Genomic DNA, 24433 nt, shown 5'->3' with positions numbered 1-24433 from the left:
AATCAACCTAACAAAAGAGGTGAAAGACTTATACAATGAAAACTACAGAACCCTAAAGAGAGAAATAGAAGAAGATCTTAGAAGATGGAAAAATATACCCTGTTCATGGATAGGCAGAACTAACATCATCAAAATGGCGATATTACCAAAAGTTCTCTACAGGTTTAATGCAATGCCAATCAAAATCCCAACGGCATTTCTTGTAGAAATAGAAAGAGCAATCATGAAATTCATATGGAAAAACAAAAGACCCAGAATAGCAAAAACAATGCTAAGCAGGAAGGGTGAATCAGGCGGTATAGCGATACCAGACTTCAAACTATACTACAGAGCAATAGTAACAAAAACAGCATGGTACTGGTACCAAAACAGGCGGGTGGACCAATGGTACAGAATAGAGGACACAGAAACCAATCCACAAAACTACAACTACCTTATATTTGATAAAGGGGCTAAAAGCATGCAATGGAGGAAGGATAGCATCTTCAACAAATGGTGCTGGGAAAACTGGAAATCCATATGCAACAAAATGAAACTGAATCCCTTTCTCTCGCCATGCACAAAAGTAAATTCAAAATGGATCAAGGAGCTTGATATCAAATCAGAGACACGCCGTCTGATAGAAGAAAAAGTTGGCTACGATCTACATACTGTGGGGTCGGGCTCCAAATTCCTCAATAGGACACCCATAGCACAAAAGTTAATAACTAGAATCAACAAATGGGACTTACTCAAACTAAAAAGTTTTTTCTCAGCAAAAGAAACAATAAGAGAGGTAAATAGAGAGCCTACATCCTGGGAACAAATCTTTACTCCTCACACTTCAGATAGAGCCCTAATATCCAGAGTATACAAAGAACTCAAAAAATTAGACAATAAGAGAACAAACAACCCAATCAACAAATGGGCCAAGGACCTGAACAGACACTTCTCAGAGGAGGACATACAATCAATCAACAAGTACATGAAAAAATGCTCACCATCTCTAGCTGTCAGAGAAATGCAAATCAAAACCACCCTAAGATACCATCTCACTCCAGTTAGATTGGCAGCCATTATGAAGTCAAACAACAACAAGTGCTGGCGAGGATGTGGGGAAAAGGGTACACTTGTACATTGCTGGTGGGACTGCAAATTGGTGCAGCCAATTTGGAAAGCAGTATGGAGATTTCTTGGAAAGCTGGGAATGGAACCACCATTTGACCCAGCTATTCCCCTTCTCGGTCTATTCCCTAAAGACCTAAAAAGAGCATGCTACAGGGACACTGCTACATCTATGTTCATAGCAGCACAATTCACAATAGCTAGACTGTGGAACCAACCTAGATGCCCTTCAATGGATGAATGGATAAAAAAAATGTGGCATTTATACACAATGGAGTATTACTCTGCATTAAAAAATGACAAAATCATAGAATTTACAGGGAAATGGATGGCATTAGAGCAGATTATGCTAAGTGAAGCTAGCCAATCCCTAAAAAACAAATGCCAAATGTCTTCTTTGATATAAGGAGAGTAACTAAGAACAGAGTAGGGTCGAAGAGCAGGAGAAGAAGATTAACATTAAACAGGGATGAGAGGTGGGAGGGAAAGGGAGAGAGAAGGGAAAATGCATGGAAATGGAAGGAGACCCTCAGAGTTATACAAAAGTACATACAAGAGGAAGTGAGGGGAAGGGGAAAAATAATATAAGGGGGACAAATGAATGTCAGTAGAGGGAGCAGAGAGAGAAGAGGGGAGGGGAGGGGAGGGGAGGGGAGGGGAGGGGGGATAGTAGAGGATAGGAAAGGCAGCAGAATACAACAGACACTAGTATGGCAATATGTAAATCAATGGATGTGTAACTGATGTGATTCTGCAATCTGTATATGGGGTAAAAATGGGAGCTCATAACCCACTTGAATCAAATTGTGAAATATGATATATCAAGAACTATGTAATGTTTTGAACAGCCAACAATAAAAAATTAAAAAAAAAAAAAAAAAAAAAAAAAAAAAAAATATATTCGCTATTTAAATATTTTGTGTGTGTATGTAACTTTTTTTTAACTAAGTCAAGTCATTCATGAGCAGTTGATCAGTTTTGATAAGGGTTGACATACATCTTGTCTTAGTATTTGTCATTTATAGACTTATTCTTGTTTGTAAGATTGCTTAATTAAATGATCACACTACTTATAGTAGACAATTTCATTTTTTCCTTATTTGGTCATTTTGTTGTTATTTTTTCTTTCCTCCTCTAGGCACCTATCACCAAATAACTGAATAGCTTCTTTATCACAAAGTGAGGAAAGACTGACATGAGATATGCTTATCAGTTTTTAGTTGTTGGATTTTAAGCTTCACGTTAGTACCATATGGCTTACTTTGCACTCTTAGGCATATTTTTATCAAGGAGAAGAACTTTCTACATTAAAACTTATTTGTTTTTGTTATTATAGCATTTCTTATAAAATAAACTTTGCTTGAGTAATGGATTTAAATGTCAGTCCCTAAGAATTTATAAAAATATCTATTTCATTGGGGTATCTTATGAATTTTTTAATAACTATTGATGTCTGTTTTGGCAAAATCCATACGCCAAATATGTTTTTCTGTTACTTTTAACAAATTAGTATTAAACTTTTCTTACCACTTCAAATTAATATCTAAAAAATGTTTTGTAAAATGTTGTTATTCTTTTTGTTAAGCAGATACTTTTTTTTCCCTTGAGTGTAGGAGGTTGAATCCAGGGATGCTTTACTACTGAGCTACATTCTCAGTCCTTTTTATTTTTTTATTTTGAGTCAGGATCTTGCTAAATTGCTGAGAGTAGCCTTGAACTTGCAATCTTCCTGCCTCAACCTCCTGCGTTTCTGGGATTACATAAACATAAGACATTAACATTGTATCTTGAAGAAATAAAATGATACTTTGGGAAGTGAAAGAATAAGACTAGAAAAAGAAGTGAATTTATAGTTAGAAAAATGTATTGTTTGAATATTAAATTTGCATATTTTTAGATATGTGACCTATAATAAGTATCCTTCCTTTCTTATACCTAATTTTGGGTGATTAGTAAGGTATAGCTAAGAAGGAAGTACTCCAAGCTGTTTCAAGAATATAATTTATACTTGATATATTTATAATTAATGTTACATTTTTTTAATATTAAATTGCATAAAACAGTAAAAAGTACTGAATTGGGAAGTCAGATAAAGGCCTGAATCCTTTTACTGCCAGTTACTTTTGCCATTCATTTAACATTTTTGAGCTCTAATTTTTCTCAGCTGCAAAATGAGACCATACTTAAAACCTTTAGAGATCAAAATTATAACACATGGAACCAACTCAAGAGTTTGTTAGAGCAGAACCATATCATATAATTGAGAAAGTACACTAAGATAAGGATCAACTGAAGGAATGTATGTTTAAAGAAGGAAAACTGTTTCATAGACTGGCTGCAGTAGAATTAGGATCTTTTTTCTACCTTCAAAGTTATTTTGTATTAATCACAAAATTTATATTTTCCTAAATTCATACTAAACATCTTTCAACATATTTTTTACAATATTGTAAGTATATAAAAATTAAAGTTATAATGTCATGAAAAATTTGTCACAGACCAATTATATAAAGGTATTTTACTTCAGACACAAAAATATGTCTGTTTACTTGTAAGATTTAAAACTTGTCACTTTGTATTTAGAAAGATGTATGAGTATTCTTTCTAAATTTTGTAGTGGTATACCCAGTTCACAGACTTGTCGATTAACTTAACCGAGAAAAGATTGTCTAGTGTCCTCCAATTTAATATCTGTGGTGTAAGGTTTATATGCCATCTTAAATTGGATATACTATGCACATCACTACTAATATTTTATGTTGGAGTTATATAAGACTGAACTGAATCTTCTATAAAATTGTATTTGGTCTGTACTTGAAAGATTTTACTTTTAAGGACAACAATCTCTAAGTTTCCTTGGAGTTACATCAGAAAAGGCATCTTAGACAATAAATGGCTTTTCCAACATGTATACAATAAGTTAATACATTTGAAAATAAAATTCCATGTAAGGTGTATAAAATATTTACTCTAACATTTTAAAATTTATAGTGTATACAGCTAATTCCTTGCTTTTTCTTTCCAGTATGAAAACAAAGTTGCAGTACGTGACAGAGTGGCATTTGCTTGTAAATTCCTTAGTGATACTCAGGTGAGAACTAATTTAAATCTACATTTGAGGTGCTTAATTTTTATTATCACTTAATTAAGAAAGTAATTTTTGTATATAATTATTCATATGTGGGATTTATGGATAAATTCTTCTAAAAAGTAAGGTAGTTTTTTTATTACACTGAGATATTGTAAGCATGTCTATCAAAATTAAATTTACTTGTTTAGAATATTGACTTTATATTTTAGTTTATTATCATTTTGAGGAGAAAGATTAGTTAGTAGATAAAAATGTTAAACTCACTTCTTAGTGATGCTATAAAAGGGTTCCTTCTGTTTCAGCAGAGTACATAGTTACTGGCTGCCTATGTTATGATATAGTGAGGGAGAAATGCATGTAAACAACTAGTAGTGCTGTATACTCAGTATTGTAATAATGATAACGTGCTGAGAGAATATAAAGGAATCTTAGCTGAAGTTGGAATGGAATGTATTTAGGAATAAACTAAAGGAAATGCTTGTTATTAATGATTTTGAAATTTCCTTACAAGTTTAAGAGTCTGTGATTAGGTTTCATATTGCCATTGTAGAAAACAAGAACTCTGCAGATTAAAATGGGGACAATACTCTTTAAAAAATAGTAAACCATCCATAGTTTTTAAATAAAATAATTTTTCAGAATACAGTAAATGTCTTGCTTTTAAAAATATTTTAAGTGCGTATGGATACTACATTGAAGATTGGAATAGATGTAGACTTCTTGAGAGACTACATAGCTGGCTTTTGACAAAGGCTTTCATTTTAAGATGTTTTTCATTAGGAAAGAAATTGTTTCATGTGTAGTAATTTTCAAATACAGGATATGTAGTGAAACAGGTTGCTTCAGAAAAATCACTTTAAATTTTTCAGTTAAATAGATACATCGAAAAGTTGACCAATGAAATGAAAGAGGCTGGAAATTTGGAAGGAATTTTGCTTACTGGTCTTACTAAAGATGGAGTGGACTTAATGGAGAGTTATGTTGATAGAACTGGAGATGTCCAGACGGCAAGTTACTGCATGTTACAGGTTAGTGCAGATTGACAGCAGCTTAAAAAAAAAAACAAAAAACGTGGTTTGTCAGGCATGGTGTCACATATATGTAATCCCAGCAGCTCTGGAGGCTGAGGCAGGAGGATTACAAGTTCAAAGCCAGCCTCAGCAAAAAGCAAGGTTCTAAGTAACTCAGTAAGACCATGTCTCTAAATAAAATAAAAAATAGGGCTGGAGATGTGGTTCAGTGGTTAAGTGCCCCTGAGTTGAATCCCTGGTAACCACCACCCCAAAAAAAGCTAAACCACATTGTGTACATTCTGTATTCCCTCAATTGAAAGTAAGTATGCACTTTTGCTTGCTTGGGATTTTTGGAAGGCATTTAGCTTCAACCTCATCAGATGATGTACTGTGGACTTGTGAGTTAGCTTACTGTCCCTAAGTCTCCTTATTGCGTTATCCAGCTTTTTCTTTGACTTGTGGGAAGTACCAATCTTGACTTTGTCTGAACTTATGTGAAGATGAAATGGAATAGGGAAACTTCTCTTCAGTTTCTCCAGTTGTTGACCGAACTATACCTTCTATAAACGAGATAGCCAACCAGGCATGGTGGTGCACTCCTATAATCCTGGTGGCTCGAGGCTGAGGCAGGAGGAGGAAAGTTCAAAGCCAGCCTCAGAAAAATCAAGGCACTAAGCAACTCAGTGAGATCCTGTCTCTTTGTAAAACACAAAATAAGGCTGGGGATGAAGCTTAATGTTACAGCACCCCTGAGTTCAATCCCCCAGTACCAAAAAAAAAGAGAGAGAGAGAGAGAGAGAGAGAGATACCCTTTCCCTGATTTGTCTTGCAGCCTCATCCAAAGTACCAAAGGCAGGTAGTACCACAGCTCTCTTAACTCTCACTTTCCCTTTTTATTATCAGTGTTAATTATGTATTTGTTTATTTATTTTCCATCAGCTTTTATTGTCCGATGGTTAAAACCAGATTCCTGGCAAAGATTGCCCTCTATTTTACTTTTGTTGGATGTGTGTTCTGATTCTTTCCCTGAAATTTCCTGTAACATTCTAGCTAATTTGTCCTTTCATGGATCAATACTTTTTCTTGCCCTCTTCCTTGTACAACAATATGTGCTCTGTACTGGGTAAATATAGTAAAATGCCTGCTCCCCCATGCTACCTTCCTGTGAACATGTTCAAGTGCTGGCCCATAAACTAGAGTAAACTAGTAAACTTGCATATGGTATCAAGATACTGCCTCTGAAAGAAGGTATCCTTTAACATTTTTTTTTTCTTAACTGAAATAAGATTCTAGCTTTTAAATTTGTTGAATACAGAGTGCAAATGGGTTAGTAACTTTTTTTTTTAGTTGTAAATGGATACAGTACCTTTATTTTTTTATTTTTATGTGGTGCTGAGGATTGAACTCAGTGTATCATACATGCTAGGCAAGCGCTCTACCACTGAGCTACAACTGCAGCCCCAGTAACTTCTTATTAATTAATAAAATATATTTAAAATGTAAGTAGTAAATAACAAGATCTTGCTTTTATAAAATCTAGTGTGGACGGGAAACCTCCCAGCAATTTGGGAGGTTGAGGCAGCTGGATTTTAAGTTTGAAGCCAGCCTCAGCAAATTAGCGAGGCCCTTGGCAACTTAATGAAACCCTGTCTCAAAATAAAATTTTTTAAAAAGTGGGGAGGCTGGAGATGAAGTTCATTGGTAAAGTGCCCCTGGGTTCAATCCCCAGTACCAAAAAAAAAAAAAAAAAGTCTGATAATGCTGTCTATTAATTGGAATGTTCCCTCCATTCACATTTATATGGTCAAGATTAAGTCTACCATCTTACTATTTGTTTTCATTTGCTTTTTCCTTTTGTTCTTGTCTTCCTTTTCTGCCTTATTTTGGGTTAGTTGAATATTTTTGTGTTTCACTTTATTTCCCCTACTGGCTTTTAAGCTATACCCCTTTTCATTAATTTTTTTGTTAAGGTTAGATTAACCTGAGGTCTCATATATGTATCCTTAATCATCAAAGTCAGCATTTCACCACCTCCTACTTCACATTTCACACTTCACACCTGACAAGTCATTCTTCCTATTGCACCCTTTTCTGTTCTTACCCCACGCTTGGCTCTTTCTTTTACTATATACTTGGAGATTCACAAGTGTTACAATAGTTTAATTTCATTTACATACCTTCTCCTTTGTCCTACACTCAAATATTTCATTTCTACCTATATTATAGACTCCATCTTACAATGTTACTGTTTTTCCTTTTAGTAGTCATTTGTCTTATAATAAATCATGAGAAGACAGGAAATAAACTTTTTAAGTTTAAATATTAATTTATTTTTAATTAAATATTTTATTTAAATACTCCTGGCATTTATTATTCCTCTTGTAGAAATGAGTTTCATGTACTATAATTTTCCTTTGGTCTTTTTCTTTAGGATTTCCTATAATACAAATAATAGCTTCTCTCTCCTTTTTTTTTTCTTTAATTTTAGCTGAAAATATCTAGTTTACCTGTTTTTTTCCTTCAGCACATTAAAGATATAGTTTCAGCCAGGCACAGTGGTGCACACCTGAAATCCCAGTGACTCAATACTGTAATCCCAATGACTTGGGAGGCTGAGGTGGGAGGATGATAAGTTCAAAGCCATCCTCAACAATGTAGTGAGGCCCTAAGCAACTTACTGAGACCCTCAAAAATTAAAAATAAAAAGTGCTGAGGATGTGACTCAGTGGTTAAATGCCCCTCAGTTCAATCCCCAGTACCAAAAAATAAAAGATATTGGTTTCATATTATTCTGGCCTCTGTCATTTCTGATGAGAAGTTGATTATTTTTGTGTTCTTATATGTGATCTTTCATTTTTCCTTGGGCTTCTTTCAGCAGTGGGACACTGATGTGCCTTATTGTGGATCTTTTTTATCCTGCTAATAATTGACTGAGCTTCTTGGATCTGAAAGTCAATATTTTTCATCAGATTTGGGAAGTTTTGAAGCATTCTTTTTTTAAGTATTTTTTCTGCCTCAATCTCATTCTCTTTTTCTACTTAGACTCTTCTGAGATTTTAAACCATTTACTATTGTCCTTAGATGCCTAAGGATCTGTCTATTTTCCTTCTCTCTATTTTTTCTTTGCCTCTGTTTTTCAAACTGAATAATTTCTGTTGATTTGTTTATTCATTCTTCTATCACCTCCTGTCTGCTATCAAACTTTTCAGAGAATTCTCAATTTTAGTTATTGCCAGTTGTAGAATTTCAATTTTGCCATAGTTTACATTTCTCAGCTTAGATTCCGTATTTATTCACTTAAGCACTATTTTCCTTTAAGTCTTTGAACACAATTTCTTTGAAATTGCTGCATTAGTCTTTGCTAACATATGGGCTATTTTAGTTTAATTTCTGTTGACTCCCTTTTTCCTTGACTTTGAACTACATTTATTAATTCATTGCCTAGTGATTTCTTCACTGACTGTTGGGCCTTGTGTAAATGATATTATATAGATCTGACCTCTAAATTTTCTTTTCTTTTTTTTTTTTTTTTGATAAATGTTCATTATTTTAGAAGTGGAGTTACTAGCTGATCACTTTGAACTTATATTTTCTTAGGAATCTGTGGAAAGCCCAAGGTATTTTTTAACTCCTTCTATTTTGGTCAGGCTCAAACTCTAAAACTGTTTCCTCTGTAGATCATGATGTAACTTGATTTTAAGCTTGTCAAGGCAGAACTAGAGAAGACTTGACAAATATGAATTGACTACATTCTAATTGGCTTAATCCTTATTGACATGGAATAGAAAAGAAGAGGATATGAAGCTATCTAATTGTTCTGTAAAAAAAAATTTTTAAACCTGAAATAATGTGCTACTTTAACACTTAGTCCTGCTTAGTTGGCCATGTTTAGGATTAGAGTAGATATCTTCTTTCTTTATGAAATGAATTATCAAGAGTTTCTCACATGTTCTTTTAGCTAAATTTAACTGTGGAAATTAGAATTGATATATAATAAATGAAAGGTATTCTATTTTTGATTAAATATCTAAAGATAGATTGTATTAGCTGTTACAAGTTTGCACCCTTTTTCTGTAAGTAAAGTATTTGCTAAATTTTCTCTAGCACTTTACTTTTCTGCCTGGCGTTTTAGTAACACTGGAGAAATTAGGTTTCAAATTAATGTTCAATGTGTCCTTGGAAGTAGAGTCTTTCAGTATTTCCCTGTGTTGTGAATTGTAGGAGACAGTATTGGACAGGGCTAACAGTCTTCTGTGAAAACCCAAAGGAAGTACCAATGCAGTGTGAAAGTCATAGCAACCAAGGAAAATACAGTTTTAGGAAAATTCTTACTCACAAGAAACTGAAGTTTTTAATGAGAACAATTCTTAAGAAAAACCAAATTGCTGATTTTTACTGTGGCCTATGGGTGAAAAAGCTAAGAAAATGTTTGGTTTAGTTTCCTCCCTTCCTTATTATTTTTAAGGCAACAAATGTATGTTTTAATTGAAGACAAGAAAAAGAATGGAATAGACAGATTTAACAGTTAATAGATGTTCAAAAGCAGCATTTCATTGTCACAGTACTTTGCTAGATAAGGACAAGGCTCAGTATTAGTTTACATATTAAGCAATTTTGGTCTGTATTTAGAGAAGGTAGTAAAAAGGATTTGTGAATCCAGAGGTTTTAATAGTCGGGACAAAAGGTATTCTCATCACTGTTTATTGCCTTCAATCAAGAAGGTGAATTGTTTTCTCCTGACTCCTTAAACTCAACTAAAAGAGAATTACACTTCCCTGACCAAGTATGGTAAGAACACTGCACATTAATATCATTAGTGAAGACCTGCTTAAAGTAAATTAATGGAGCTTTCATCCATTATTTTATCTGTGTTCTCTGTAGAAGTCAGTTTTTGGCAAAAAGGAGGCCTGTGTCTTCTGTGTGGCTCATACTCACATGACACCCTGAATTCCCTGGTTTAAACCACAATCTTTTGAACAATTTGAAATAATTTGTGTTTTATTTTAGGGTTCACCTTTAGATGTTCTTAAAGATGAAAGGGTTCAATACTGGATTGAGAATTATAGGAATTTATTAGATGCGTGGAGGTTTTGGCATAAGCGAGCTGAATTTGATATTCACAGGAGTAAGTTGGATCCCAGTTCCAGGCCTTTAGCACAGGTAAGTATATTGTTTGTGAAGAATCAAATGGTAACAATTTAGAATTTAGTTTAGTAAATTATTACTAGCTCATTCTTTTGCTTATATTGTTTCCATTGGTGAAATCTAGACTGCCCTTTATTCATGGTCTTCCTATTCTTTGGTTCTCCCACTTCCTGATAATGGTCTTCATATTCTTTCCTGATAATCATCTGAGGTGGCTTGAAATAGAGCAAACCACAGCAGGTTCAGAGGATCTTAGGAAAACCTAAATCCTAAGACTGTCTGGAATTTTTCAGTACATGTCTAAATTATTATGTGATCTTAGAAATCTAAATTATTATGTGATCTTAGAAATCTAAATTATTATGTGATCTTAGAAATCTGTGTTTTTTTCTGTCCTGTTTATGTGCAGTAGAGGTAGATTTGAGTAATTTTCATTTTAAGACTGTGTACATATATTTATATGTCTGATTGCTCATGGAAATATTTTTATTTAAGCACTAGTTTTAAAAACATGAGATTGGTTATCCTATAAGACATGTGGCACGATAACATCTGTATTTTCATTCATGTTATATATTAAGTTATCCTCATTGTGAGCACTGGATGGTGCTATTTTCTTATTTTAGGAAATTGACAAATTGGTGTGCTTATGTTAAGACAACCAAAGTATAGGTAAAATAGTATTATATCGTATATGTTACTAATCTATGTAAGTGATTAAGAACTGAGGAATTTATTATAAAAGCAAATGAATAGCTTCTATTGCTTTTATTCCAAAATTTTAATAATTTACCATTCTATAATCCTTAACTCCTTTTTTTATCTTAGGAATAGACTGTTTTCTTTGTAAGGAAATTTTGTTCAGAAGATACTGAATTTTGGTTTAGAAGTCATATTGGGATATTTTATAGTGGCTCAATATGAATTCTAATGTCCTTTTTAATTCTAAAATGTTGGAATCTAAAGTTGTTGGTTTTTTCCACTAATATCAATAATATTAGGAAGAATATAACTAGAAAAGCTAACAGAAAGGAAGTACTCAAATAATGAAAATAAGTAGAAATTTTAAATGAGAGCTAGTCAAACTTAGCAGATAAATCATTTTGCAATATAAAAGTTTTAAAAAATTATTTTAAAATAATGCTAGCATCAAACTTATTGCATTGATTTGCATTACATTTATTTCTCCTTTCATTTGTTTTATAGGTGTTTGTGAGTTGTAATTTCTGTGGCAAGTCAATTTCCTACAGCTGTTCATCTGTGCCTCATCAGGGCAGAGGATTTAGTCAGTATGGTGTGAGTGGTTCACCAACAAAATCTAAAGTCACAAGTTGCCCTGGCTGTCGAAAGCCCCTTCCTCGATGTGCACTTTGCCTCATTAATATGGGAACACCTGTTTCTAGCTGTCCTGGTATGACATAATTCTACAAGATATTTTTCTCAGTCTAAACTCTTCCTACATAATTGAGTTAATACTGAAAACAAAATACATACTAGCTTGAATTTGTATTATTTCTAAGAAAGGGCATTTTACTGATTTGAAAGCCTTTGTGGTCCTTCTGATTTATAAAATCTATACATAAGAAGTAAAATCTGGAGCTGGAGGAGTAGCTCAGTGGTAGAGCGCTTGCCTCACAAGTGTGAGGCACTGCGTTCAATCCTCAGCACCACATAAAAATAAATAAAGACATTGTGTCCATCTACAACTAAAAAAATTTTTTAAATCTTTATCCATGATATCTCAGGTAATTTCATAAATGCCATCAAATCTAAAATTTGTGAGAAAAGCTTAAATATAAACCATGCTATTTCTACTAATATCAATTCTTTCATATTTCATGTTCAAAAAACAGTGTGCCCACATCTATTAACAAATACCTTGTATTTCTAAGGAGCTTTTGATAGTCTCATAGCTTTTTGTCATTTTTTTTTTTAAACCCAGTGCTTTGCATATGTGAGGCAGTCACTCTACTACTGAGCTACATTCCAAGCTACCTACCTGCTTTTTTTTTTGGTGGGGGGGCAGTTGTCAAGGAGACAGGTTCTTGCTAAGTTGTACAGGCTGGCCTCAAACTTGCATTTCTCCTGCCTCAGCCTCCCATGTAGCGGAGGGTATAAGTGTGTGTCACTGCACCCAGCTTTTAACATTTCTTCTTATTTCATCCTGGAAACGACCTGTGAGAGACATAGAGAAAAAATTAATCTCATGTCCCTTGAGTTCTGAGTTTTGGTGGTGCTGCTCCTGTTTCTTAATTACCTACTAAATGAATTTGATTTTAAATGGTTAGAAATTATTTTTTACTATTTATAGTAAACACATGGAAATTTTCTTGATAATAGTAGAGAATTGACCATGATATACCAGTGGCTGGGAATACTCCAGCTATTCAATAACTTGGAAATAATATTGTGGCTAAAATTTTATCAAAAACATTTTGGATATTTGCCACACGGGTATAATAAATAAAGAATTAGATATAGTGTCATAAGGTCTGTTTTAGTACTAGTTCTATGATACTCACCTTGTGACATTCAGTTACTTTAGCATTCTTTAATATAAAAGTGTTGGGCTAGTGATTCTTACTGGCCTTGATATTTCATAATTCTCTACTACTTATTCATGTATGTAGTCTACTTTATTGTTATATTAATATCTGTGAAAGTCTGACTGGCATTGTTGGCTGAGTAATTATTTTTCAGTCTAGATGCCTTTTATTAAAAAGTGAAAACAATAAGTAATATTTTTAAATGTACATTTTTATTTAAATTTTAACCAAGAGTTTTTATTCTATTCCTTGCTTGCTAACAGTTTTTTAGGCCTGCCTAATCCTAATAAAAAATAACAATTTGAAATATCTATTTCAATGAAAGAACAAGGAAATAAAGTATACAATAAATAAGGCATATATGTATGTGAACTGACATATAGAAATAGTTAAATTTAGTACATCTTCTGGTCCATAAGAAGGAGATAAGGATTATTTGCCTTTTGTTGACACCTGAGTGCTGTTCTATTTGCTTTTCAGTCTTTTCTATTTTTGAAATAAGAAAAGATAATAATTTTCTAGAACTTAAAATAAAATTTTAAAACATTTCAACTCTCTGTTGTAGGGCGTAATATAATAATAATAAATACTCAGATTTATCAGATCTTAACATTTTTTCCATGTGTGTTTCAGAAGTTTATCTAGGTATGCTTCAGAAATAAATTCTTTATGTAATATATATTTGAGCACTTATTTTACTAAATATGTTAAAACATATAACAAGGTGAAATTCTTAGTGGAACTTATGGTGTACAGTAAGCATAGATAACTAATATAAAAGAAGAAGTCATGTGTTCTAAAAAGAAGTCCTGGTACACTGTTCCTCATCTGTTATTCTAAAATCTATAGAAAGATCTAAATATGCAGAGGATTTTTTTTAATATTTGTTTTTTAGTGGACACGATATTTTATTTTTATGTGGTGTTGAGGATCGAACCCAGCGCCCCGAGCATGCCAGTCAAGTGCGCCACCGCTTGAGCCACATCCCCAGCCCTGCAGAGGATTTTTTTAAAAATGAATTTACAATAATCTTATTTGGCAACAAAACCTTTTCAGAATTAACATGAAGCTAGTAAGATTTTTGCTTCTCTTTGTGAATATTTGTATTTTTCACTGTAAAAATGCTTATGTTTGCTGGACGCAGTGATGCACGCCTGTAATCCCAGTGGCTCGGGAGGCTGAGACAAGAGGATTGCGAGTTCAAAGCCAGCACCAGCAAAAAGCAAGGTTCTAAGCAACTCAGTGGGACCCTGTCTCTAAATAAAATACAAAATAGGGCTGGGGATGTGTCTCAGTGATCAAGTTCCCTTGAGTTCAATCCCCAGTACTCCTCCCCACAAAAGAAATGCTTATGTTTTTGATCACAGATTGCTACCTCAGACTTCCACTTCACTGGGTGTATTACACAAAATATACTTACTAATTATATTTCTAAACTCTAAAAACATTCTGAATTTTGAACCACACTTTACCCCCCCCCCAATTTGGATAGGGAATGTTATATTAGGAAAATGTTAGACATTTTGAAAGAGATAAATATTACTTTTATATGAATGATAATCTGGAAAGCTTCAGGATGAAGGTATCATTAAACTGGTCCTTTATCATTTGGTAGATTTATGCATGTGAAGATTTTGGGGAATACTTTCTAGGTATAGACCAAGATTTAAAAAATATGAACTAGGATAAATAGAATAATAAGTATAAGTACAGAAAGTATATGGGAAGTACCAAGTATATCAGTATGATGAGAATCTAGGAAGTAGAGTGATAGGATTATTGTAGGAAAATTTAGGGGGAGCCTGAATATGATCTTCAAAGACATTGCTGAAACATGTTAATTAGAGAATGAAAAGCATATTTTCATCAGAAGAATCCTATTTCCAAAATAAAACAGGAACCAATAGAAATCAAATACTGTTTCATGGAAGTTTAAAAGTGCGGGCAATCAATTCTCTCTGGTGCATCTGCCTATCATGTTTCATGATCCAAATAATTAGAATTTCCATGAGGTTATTTAACTGAGAGTTGCATAGTTTTATATTCAGTTGTGTATTGAAGACTAGAACTCTGTTGAAATAGTTCTAAGTAACATTCTTATAAAGACTATAAATTTTAAACATTATTTAATAATTGTTTATTAGTATATACTGTTATAAGTAGTAGAAACATTACAATGAACAAATATAATAGTCTCTGCCCTTATAGAACTTAACTTCTAAATGGTAACATATTTGTTAAAAGTTTTCTTTTTATTTTTCTTATTAGTGCATAAGTAAAACTCTGCTTTCTCTTCAGTATTTTCTAGTACTTCTCATAATTTGTTATAGATCTTTTTAAATTTGAAGTCACTTAATCTTAAAAAAAAAAACCCTTTCCCTTTTTAGTGGGGTCAACCTTAATATTTCCAGTTTCATTAGAAAAACCTAAGAATTAGCCTACTCCAGACTCAGTCTGTTTTCTGTGTATGTTAGAAGTTACAAAAACGAAGTGAAACTCACTAATGAAAGCTTTACACAAAGATATAAAATAATGCTCTATAGTATCAATATTTTTCTCTCTCTCTTCCCCCTTTTCTTTTTTCCCCTCTCAATGTTAATTGTTGATAAGATGTTAAGAATAATTTCAGTGTACTTACATCTTAAACAGTACTTCTACATTCTTTCACCTTCATATCATAAGTGAAAATGAATACTTCTAGAAAGACTCCTTGACTCTAAGACTATTTCTGTGGTCATTAAAGTGTGACCAGCAGTGGTCTAAGGGGAATTTTGATTATAGCTTCCTGTGCAGCATGTCTTAGTAGATTATATTTGTTTTAATTAGACCTAACAGTTTTATTTAATATTTTTCTATTTTGGTCTCTAATTTTTATGGGGCGGGGGTCCTTAAAATAGTTTGGTTTGGTTTGTTGTTTTAGAACAAAATACATCCAAGTTAGCCAGAATCAGTAGAGTGAGCATTTTAAGAACACTAAAAATTACATAATGATGTATGGTCATGTACCTGTATAAATACTCTTATGCATTTTTCCTTAAATTTTTGTGAACTGTGTGTAATATATATAGGAGTATATTTATTATGAACTATAATGAATCAAGTATTAAGACCCCCTCCTTTGCTTGTCACTGTCTATACCAATACTTTTGATCATTCTTCCCTGTCTTCTATCTCGTATCTTCCCCCAAGGTAGCCACCATACTAAATTGCATGTTATTCAGTCTCCAGCTTGAATGGACAATTTTATCATGTTTAGTTTGCTTATGTTAAGAATTTTATATAAATTGTATACAGAATTAATTCTCTTACTTGCCTTTTTAAGCCCAGTTTTGGACTTTCAGTTTTTTATTTTATTTTATAAATGAATATATCTGTGGTTTATTTTTCAATACTGAGTATTCTATTCAGGACTCTAACACAGTTTTTGCATTCTTTCATTGATGAACATTTGAGTTATTTCCAGATTTTTACTATTATGAATAATGGTGCTAAGAACATTCTTATAGGTCATCTTTTGAGATGTAGAAAAGCTTCTCTGATGTATTTACCTAGAAGTAGAATTGCTAAATCATAGGATTATGATATTGTAAGATTCTTATTGCTGACATTTTACCAAGGATTTTTGTCTTTTCAGGAGAGAGATTGATCTATAATCTTCCTTCCTTGTGTTATCTTTGTCTAGTTTTTGTTAACAAAGTTAAATCTGCCTCATGAAGTACAGTGGGAAGTTTCTTGTTTGAAAGAGTTTATATAGATGAGAATTACCTGTCCCTTCACTGTTGGCAAAACTCATGTATAAGCTTGATGTTTTATTTATGGAAATATTTTAAGCTGTTGTAAAGCTGTAACTCATTGTTTTATAGTTGGTTTTGATAATTTATACTTTTCTTTTGTATGGGCTATTAAAAATGTAAGAGAACCCCTTGCTCAACATTTATTTAATCTAAACAGCATCAATGTTGCTATTTCAACATGATGTGAAACATAGTCTTAGAAAAAGCATTTAAGAAACTTAAAATATTGTGATATAGTTAATAAAGATATTTTTCTTTTCCTATAGGAGGATCCAAATCAGATGAAAAAGTAGACTTGAGCAAGGACAAAAAATTAGCTCAATTTAACAACTGGTTCACATGGTGTCACAATTGCAGGCATGGTGGGCATGCTGGACATATGCTTAGTTGGTTCAGGTAATCAGTACATTTCTTTTATAATCTTGGAGTTACAGGATAGAAAGTAGATAGTCTTTTAAGTAGTTTAGGTTATTATTGATATACTGTTAATGTATAATGAAAGGATGGATTTCTTTTTTACTCTCAACAGAGATAATTAGCTACATTTTCATCATTAGAGAGCCAGGTAACCTTAAATTATAAAATTAATTTTATGTAAATTAAACTAGTGGCATTACTTAACTTTATTTGGGGAGAGGAAATGTTTACAGTTTTTTGCAGCTGACTGAATATTCCATAATTTTTCATGTAACTGAATTATAAATATGACACATACCAAACTGCTATATCAGTTCTTTTCTAAGTGACCTTGGTATGTAAGAGGTAAACACCTCATGTAATGGAGAATTTCTAGACCAAACTTAACTTCTGTTTTGAATGGTTCCAGTGGTCGTATACACCTCTCATTGTTTCACTGGCTTTAATTTAAAATCTGAGCATTCTTACCATTTTTACAACTATGAGATATCTTGCTATATATAAAGCAATTCAGTTTCTAGTAACTTCCTCAAGTTTAGCCTGGCAGATATTTCTAATTTTTGTAATGTTTTGTCCCTCTGGGTTTTAATTTTCTAATTTTTTTTTCAAATGCCATTTTCAAAACTTTCATTAAGATACATAGATATAGATAAATATGTACACATACATATAGTTTGGAATTGTAACTGTTATTTGACCTGTTTTTTTAGGGATCATGCAGAATGTCCTGTGTCTGCATGCACCTGTAAATGTATGCAGTTGGATACAACAGGGAATTTGGTGCCTGCAGAGACTGTCCAGCCATAAAATGTTATCACCTAAACAGAAACCTTCAAGTGTGGAGCTTTCTAATAGATGTCCTTCATAGCTCAGAAACATACCTCAAAATAAGTCACTCATGACATTCCTATAATGGGAAAATAAATCATTCTATCAGATCAGCAATTTGATGTTTGAGTGATTTTGATGTGCTTCACAGAGACAAATGCTACTGAAATGAACATCAGAATGTAGACATGTTTTGTTGAGTAGGTTGGAAAACTTCATTTGAAAGAGCTTTCTAGGGTTTTGTGAAAATTATGAATGCTGTATTAGCAGAGTTTCTGCAATAAGAAAGAACAAACCTTGAGCCTATATCTTTGAAACTGAAATTGGATATCTTTCAATAAAAGCTATATACTTTTACAATACAGTGTTCAGTTCAGTGATTCAGGTGATAGTTTAAATGTATTCATGCATAGATTACTTTTAGATAAAATTTAAATTCATGAATTCTTTTTCTAGACAGCTCCTAACACACACTGGATAATAAATTTTATCAATATGTATTAATATACACACAGACACACACATACGTATGTGTATAAATGCATGTATGTATGTGTTTTTATTTTTATCTTTTCAGTACCAGGATAGAACCAGGGCCTCCTGCATGTAAAGCAAGTTCTCTACTACCAAGCCATCACTCTAGCCCCTTTCATTAAAGTTAAAATTTGGGATGGTAGTATTAATTTAAAAGAAAGTACATTGTGTGAATTGCACTCCCTAGGAATAACAATAATTAAAAGAAGTGGGCACTAATTAATCAACATGTCTAACATCTGCTCAGATACAGGCATCAGAGAGGTGAGAGTGGTATGTTGTTAATTTGACATCCTTCTGTCTTGTGACTCACATAGCACTGACAGAGGCAGCTGCCTTATCCCCTATTCTAATACCTGACTGTTTTCCCTCCTGCCTGAACATTTTGTAGATTACTTTGCTGATTATAAAAAGCAGCCCTTTACTGAAATATTAATTTTTGTAAAAATACTCCTATCCAAGAGTGTAGAAACAAGAAAAGCTTCCCAAATGGTTTAAAACTCTCTTAACCCAGATAGCAAATTAATATAACTGGAGGACTGCAGGTATACCTGAGTGGTAGAGCACTTGGGCCTCACATACATGAGACCATGGGTTCAATATCAAGCACCAAAATATATAATTATTTATAAATTCGTATTAATTGCCAAACCCACTGATTACCAATTTTACTTATGAATTGTACATGATAAAGTCATAAGTAAAAAGAATATCAAATCTTACAGTATATTATTAAGAATAATAGTTACTGTTAGTGCCTACTATGTGCTTGGTACCATGTACATTATTCTATTCTCACATAACTGTGAAGCAGGTATACTATTACTGTTCCAAGTCTATACATGAAGCATCATAGGCTTGGGGACGTTAGATCACTCATGCTAGGCAAAATAAATTAGAACAACTGACAAATACAAGTGTTAAGTTAGTAATGGGCTGATTAAAGAGACAATAGACGGCTGGGGATGTAGTTCAGAGATAGAATGTGTGCTTAGTGTGAATGAGTCCCTGGGTTAGCTGGGTTCCCCAATACTACATGTGTTTGCACACACAATAGGATACTGTTCTCCTGTGGGCATAGATTTAAAAGAATAATATACATTTTGTGGATAATGCAAAGTGAACATTTGGAGATAATAGCTTGTGAAAGTTTTAAGTCAATACAAGTGTTTTTCAGCACAGGTGAGTGCCGCAGTCTGGCTGGGCACAATTCAGGAGCCACTTGTCAAAAGGAACGAACTTTATTTTTAGAACACAAACACCACACCACACAGCTCCTCAGGAAAAACCCTCAGAACCCAATTGCCACCACCCGCTTCCCACAAGCCTCTCAACCTCCCCCACTCCTCCTGCTCTTGAGGCTGATTGGCTGGGTCGCGTGGGCGGAGCCAAAAAAGTCCCCCAATGAGCAGCTCCGTGGTCTGAAAGGGCGGGGAAACAGCCCAGTGAGCATCACCGCAAAGGAGCCAATCAGTTGGCCTCTAGAAGTTTGCTGGGGCCGCTGTGAGCCAATCATCAGCTGGCAGCTGGAAGTTTGCTGGGGCCGCTCCGGCTTTGGCTCTCAACAGGTGAGGAATATATATCAAAAGCCTTTTTTAAGGGTTTATGCTCTTTGAGAGTATACCAGAAAAAAAAAATTTGAGATATTGATGGGATAAATGCCCAGGAGGTGTTTCTATAATGTGGTTCTCCACACTATTGGTTATAATAAAAACTTGAGCACCTAGATGTTCAATGATACAAGAGTAAATCATGTATACAGGGAAATACTAATAATCTATCAAAATGGTATAGATATCATAAAATCTATATTTTTAGGTGAAGGGAAAAGGAAAGTTATAGAATATTGTATAGCATATATTTGCATGGGAAACTTTAATATAGAAAACAAAAGGGTTCAGGGTGAAATTTTCTGCTTGATATATATATCTTCAACTTTTTTTTCAATAATGATGGATGTATAAATAGCTGTATGTTTATCATATACATTATTAACTTATAAAAATTATCTAGGACCTGGCATCTTGTTATTACCATCATGAAAAACCAAATACTGGGATTTATTCAATGAGATAAACATGCTACAAAGTATTATAAAAATTAGCACTGAGATCTACTTGTTCAGAAAGCATTTTCTGGATTTCATATTGTATAGTAATATATAAGTATAGCAAAAAGATGATGTCCTCCTATAATCATCTCTTTCATAATATTTGCAAATAGTGCATTTTGTTCTCCATTTAGCACATCCAGGAATGGTTTCAAAAAGTACTTCTGACTTCCTTGATGTTAGTGGTACATAATAACTTTTATTTCAATTTTTTCTTTCCTAGATCTTCCTTATGAGATTTCTGACTTCTGTTTTGGCTCTGAGCCTATAGCAGGAAACCTATTTTCTGTGTATAGAATTTGATTGTTGCCTAATCTGGAGGGCATTATACTCAATTCATTTCCAATACTATGTTACTTATGTTTAAGTGGCAAATTCTGAACATGCCTGCATGACTATACTTCAACAAACAAGCAAGCTTTTGCAGGCCTACGTGTGCTACACACACTGTTAAAGGTTATGATGTTGACAGATTGACGTGTGGCACCTTAGTTACTTAGGAGGAGCTGTATGTCTAATAGAAGAGGTAGACATAAGCATAGTTTTCAACAGACTCATACAGATTAAGATCATTTTGGTATTTGTCTCTATGAGCCAAAGATAATGTCAATTTCTTAATTTTTAAATATTTTCTGATTAGAAATAATTTGAGGAAATAGAGGTCCATAACGTGTTCCAAAAATGTAATTTTCTTATTCCTGTATTCATAGTATAATGTTTTAAGATGCTTTGCTAAAAATGCAACATTAAGTTAAAGGATATTTACGTAATGCCAGAAAGAGTAACAATATTGATTTAGTGCATATAATCTTTTTTTATTCAATTTATGAAAAGCATATTGCCTTAACATAATTTTCTAGCTGGAAATTTAAATACAGGGATCTAATTAGTTGTACTTTTAAAGTATAAAGTCACAAAGACAAGGTAGTCTGGAAACATTTGAAGGGATTAATATCTCATAAACTTGAAACAGGCATTCAAGAATTTATGTAAATCATTGGTCTTGAATTTTTTCATTTGAAGAATATTATCCATGCTTGTATAAACATAAATTACATACATGTACAAACACACTTGAATATGCGTGTACATCTGTGTGTACAAGAAAACTTGGACTTTGAAATAGCAAATGTTCAAATTTATTTTTATCCAGATTTGTATTTCATGGGCTAGACACGTTTTGCTATTGACAAACAAGTTACCACTGTATAATGTGATAAAACTAAATTATCTTTTTTTTTTAGCAACAAGTATTATAACTAATTACTTCATGGTAAAAACTTGAATGGTATAAAGTTTATATACTATTATTATACCAAGGAAAAATATTTTCCCATCCATTTGGATATTCATCAGGTATACTTAATATTTATACAACTATGGGTATTTACCTGTATGGTAGGTATATAAAGTTTCTAAAATAGAAGAAGATATATAATTGAATAGGCACAAATATTCAGCATCTTAATAAAATGTGTTTGAAGTATCACTTACACAAGTAATATGTGTTATTATCTCAAATCTTCTGACCTTTCCTTCCCTCTGCAGAAATAGAAATGTAGGGGGAAAAAATAACAGAATGTAGAGTCAGTTGTGACCCGGGAAAAATTAACATGTTCTAATGATAGACAGTTTTCTGAAGTGTTTTAACTATTTTAAAATTGTGTACAATTCTTTCAATTAATGCTAAGATATTCCTACCTTTCAAAAGAGAATACTCCTCCAGGCGGGAAAACTTATTTTCCATTAGAAGAATCAGACACAAATTGTAGATGAGTAGGCTAAGGCAGATTCTCAAGGTCATTTGAGGATACTTCTCTTGAAAATTTTGTTCACCTGATTTGATGAATAATAATTTTTTCTAAGTGTACTATGTTGAATTCTGTTACTTCTATCTTCAAAAAGTATTGTATGAAGTGTAGAATAAATATGTCAGTTCTTTAAGGGGATTTAAAACTGTATTATCCTTGTTGATAAAACATTTCTTCTGGGGAAAAATTAGCCCCAAATTATTTAATATCTTTCCTTGTTTGCCTTTTTTTATTACTTTTTTTTCCATTTAGAGTCCATTCCCAATATATGGAACTCAAATTTTTAAATAACTTTTCAAATATCTTACGCTAGACTTTTAGCTGTATGTATTTTCTCAAGCAGAGACACTGATCAGAATGAAAATGAATTCTCATAGAACAAAATTGCCAAGCATATGTGATGGAGCTGGAACTGTAGGGAAAAAGGGCATAACTTTAATCTCCAAAAAAGCTTAAAAATAGCTCCACAGTTATTATGCATGAGGCTGACAATTGACATTTCTCATTTTGGCAGCATTCACCTACAGCCCTCTCTCAGCTCCACAACACATTCATCTCTGGGATAAATGATTAATGAGCTGCCTATCATTTTCACTCCTTTTGTGCCAAGTGGTAGAGTCTTCGGTTGATCATATTGTAGCCATCAGCATCATTATTAAAATTGATTCTGCCACTATAGGATTGTACTAGGACAATTGATTAGCATTTAAATAAAAGAATTAAGTTTTACCATTAATAACAATCCTTTCTGAGTCACTATCACATCTGGTAAGGTGATTTGGATTTTGTTTGTGTATCAACTAGCATCACAAAACATTAGATTGAGATAGAAAACAGAAGGGTTATTCTTATTTCAAGAACAACCCCCTTTAATTTTCAGAGTTCCTATCATTTTTATTAATCACTGTCACATTGTATTAAATGTAAATTTATGATCTCCTGCAACTTGCATGCCATGGTGAGCAATGCATTTGCCAAATTATTTCCATTAGGGAAAAAGTAAAATAATAGAGTTAGACATTTTTGAAGGACTAGAATTTATCCAGAAAGGAGAGCATTAGAGGATCTAGATTGAAAAATGATATTCAGATACCATGAAAGGAAACTCCCTACATTTCAGCAAGCAGATGTGAGAATGAGAGGCTAAAACATCATCATGTAGAAGTCTGGGTGATATGGTTTATATTTCTTAGACAGATGGCAGATAATGTGGGTCTGCGTAGGCCTACAAAAAAGTGACAGATTGTAGTTTCAGTAAAGTGATACATCCAAGGAAAATGAGTAGAACTTGGGACTTCTGTATTTTCTCTCTGCTCCTGAAATTCCTGTCCTCAAGTTTTCAATATTATAGAATTGAAACTCATCTACTTTCATTTCCCATCATGACACTGGTACATTCCCCTTATATTTCCTGTTTTCTCTCTTTGTCCCTTTCTGAATTTCATAAGACCAACTTTTCAATTTGCCTCTGAATTAAGACAATTACCTGAATTATATTGTATTAGTCACGCAATTGAAGGGCACATGCATTTCATTTCCTTCAGAGCTGAAACTGATTGTACAGCATAGTGGAGCCATTGTAGGTTTTTCTCACTTCAATTGCTTCTGCCCTATATTTGATTAATACTTCAGAGTCTAATAGTTAGGCTGTTGGTGGTCATACTGTGAGTTTTCATCTTTTTCCATCTGTAGGTATTTTAAGAAGCAGTTTGAAAAAGCTCCTTTGAAGACTGCTAAGTAGAGGACATTTTTACCTATCTTTGATTAATGTAGGTACCTGTGATTTGTATTTTGGGAAATGGGCATAATATAGTCATAGGAAGAAGAAAGTGTGATAAGATAAACACATGGGAGCAAGATTTCTACTTGTGGACCAATAGCAAACTTCCTTTATATATTAAAACTTGTTGAGGCTGGGGTTGTGGCTCAGTAGCAGAGCGCTTGCCTAGCATGGGTGAGGCACTGGGTTCGATTCCTGGCACCGCATATAAATAAATAAAGGTCCATTGACAACTAAAAAATATTTTAAAAAAGAACTTG

At 33.1% G+C, this 24433-nt stretch overlaps 1 protein-coding gene across 3 annotated transcripts in view; it reads left to right on the top strand.

Moving 5' to 3' along the window:
• Positions 1 to 18298, top strand: part of Mios (meiosis regulator for oocyte development) — a 40848-nt gene extending 22550 nt beyond the window's left edge. For 2 of the 3 annotated variants that reach the window (XM_046422589.2, XM_046422588.1), the window contains exons 7-12: positions 4130 to 4195; positions 5065 to 5223; positions 10216 to 10368; positions 11560 to 11764; positions 16960 to 17089; positions 17821 to 18298. In XM_046422589.2, coding sequence (XP_046278545.1) covers positions 4130 to 4195; positions 5065 to 5223; positions 10216 to 10368; positions 11560 to 11764; positions 16960 to 17089; positions 17821 to 17917 — 810 coding nt within the window. In that variant the 3' untranslated portion in view covers positions 17918 to 18298. The remainder of the gene's footprint in view (positions 1 to 4129; positions 4196 to 5064; positions 5224 to 10215; positions 10369 to 11559; positions 11765 to 16959; positions 17090 to 17820) is intronic. The other variant, XM_058572166.1, reaches the window with a different exon arrangement.
• The last annotated feature ends 6135 nt before the right edge of the window (positions 18299 to 24433 follow it).

Source organism: Marmota monax, unplaced genomic scaffold (genome assembly GCF_021218885.2).
Source record: "Marmota monax isolate L192 unplaced genomic scaffold, Marmota_monax_Labrador192_F-V1.1 WCK01_AAM20220418_F8-fsc00144, whole genome shotgun sequence".
NCBI classification, from domain to species: Eukaryota; Metazoa; Chordata; class Mammalia; order Rodentia; family Sciuridae; genus Marmota; species Marmota monax.
Note: the sequence above shows the minus strand (reverse complement) of the source record. Positions and strands in the feature narration are given on the sequence as shown.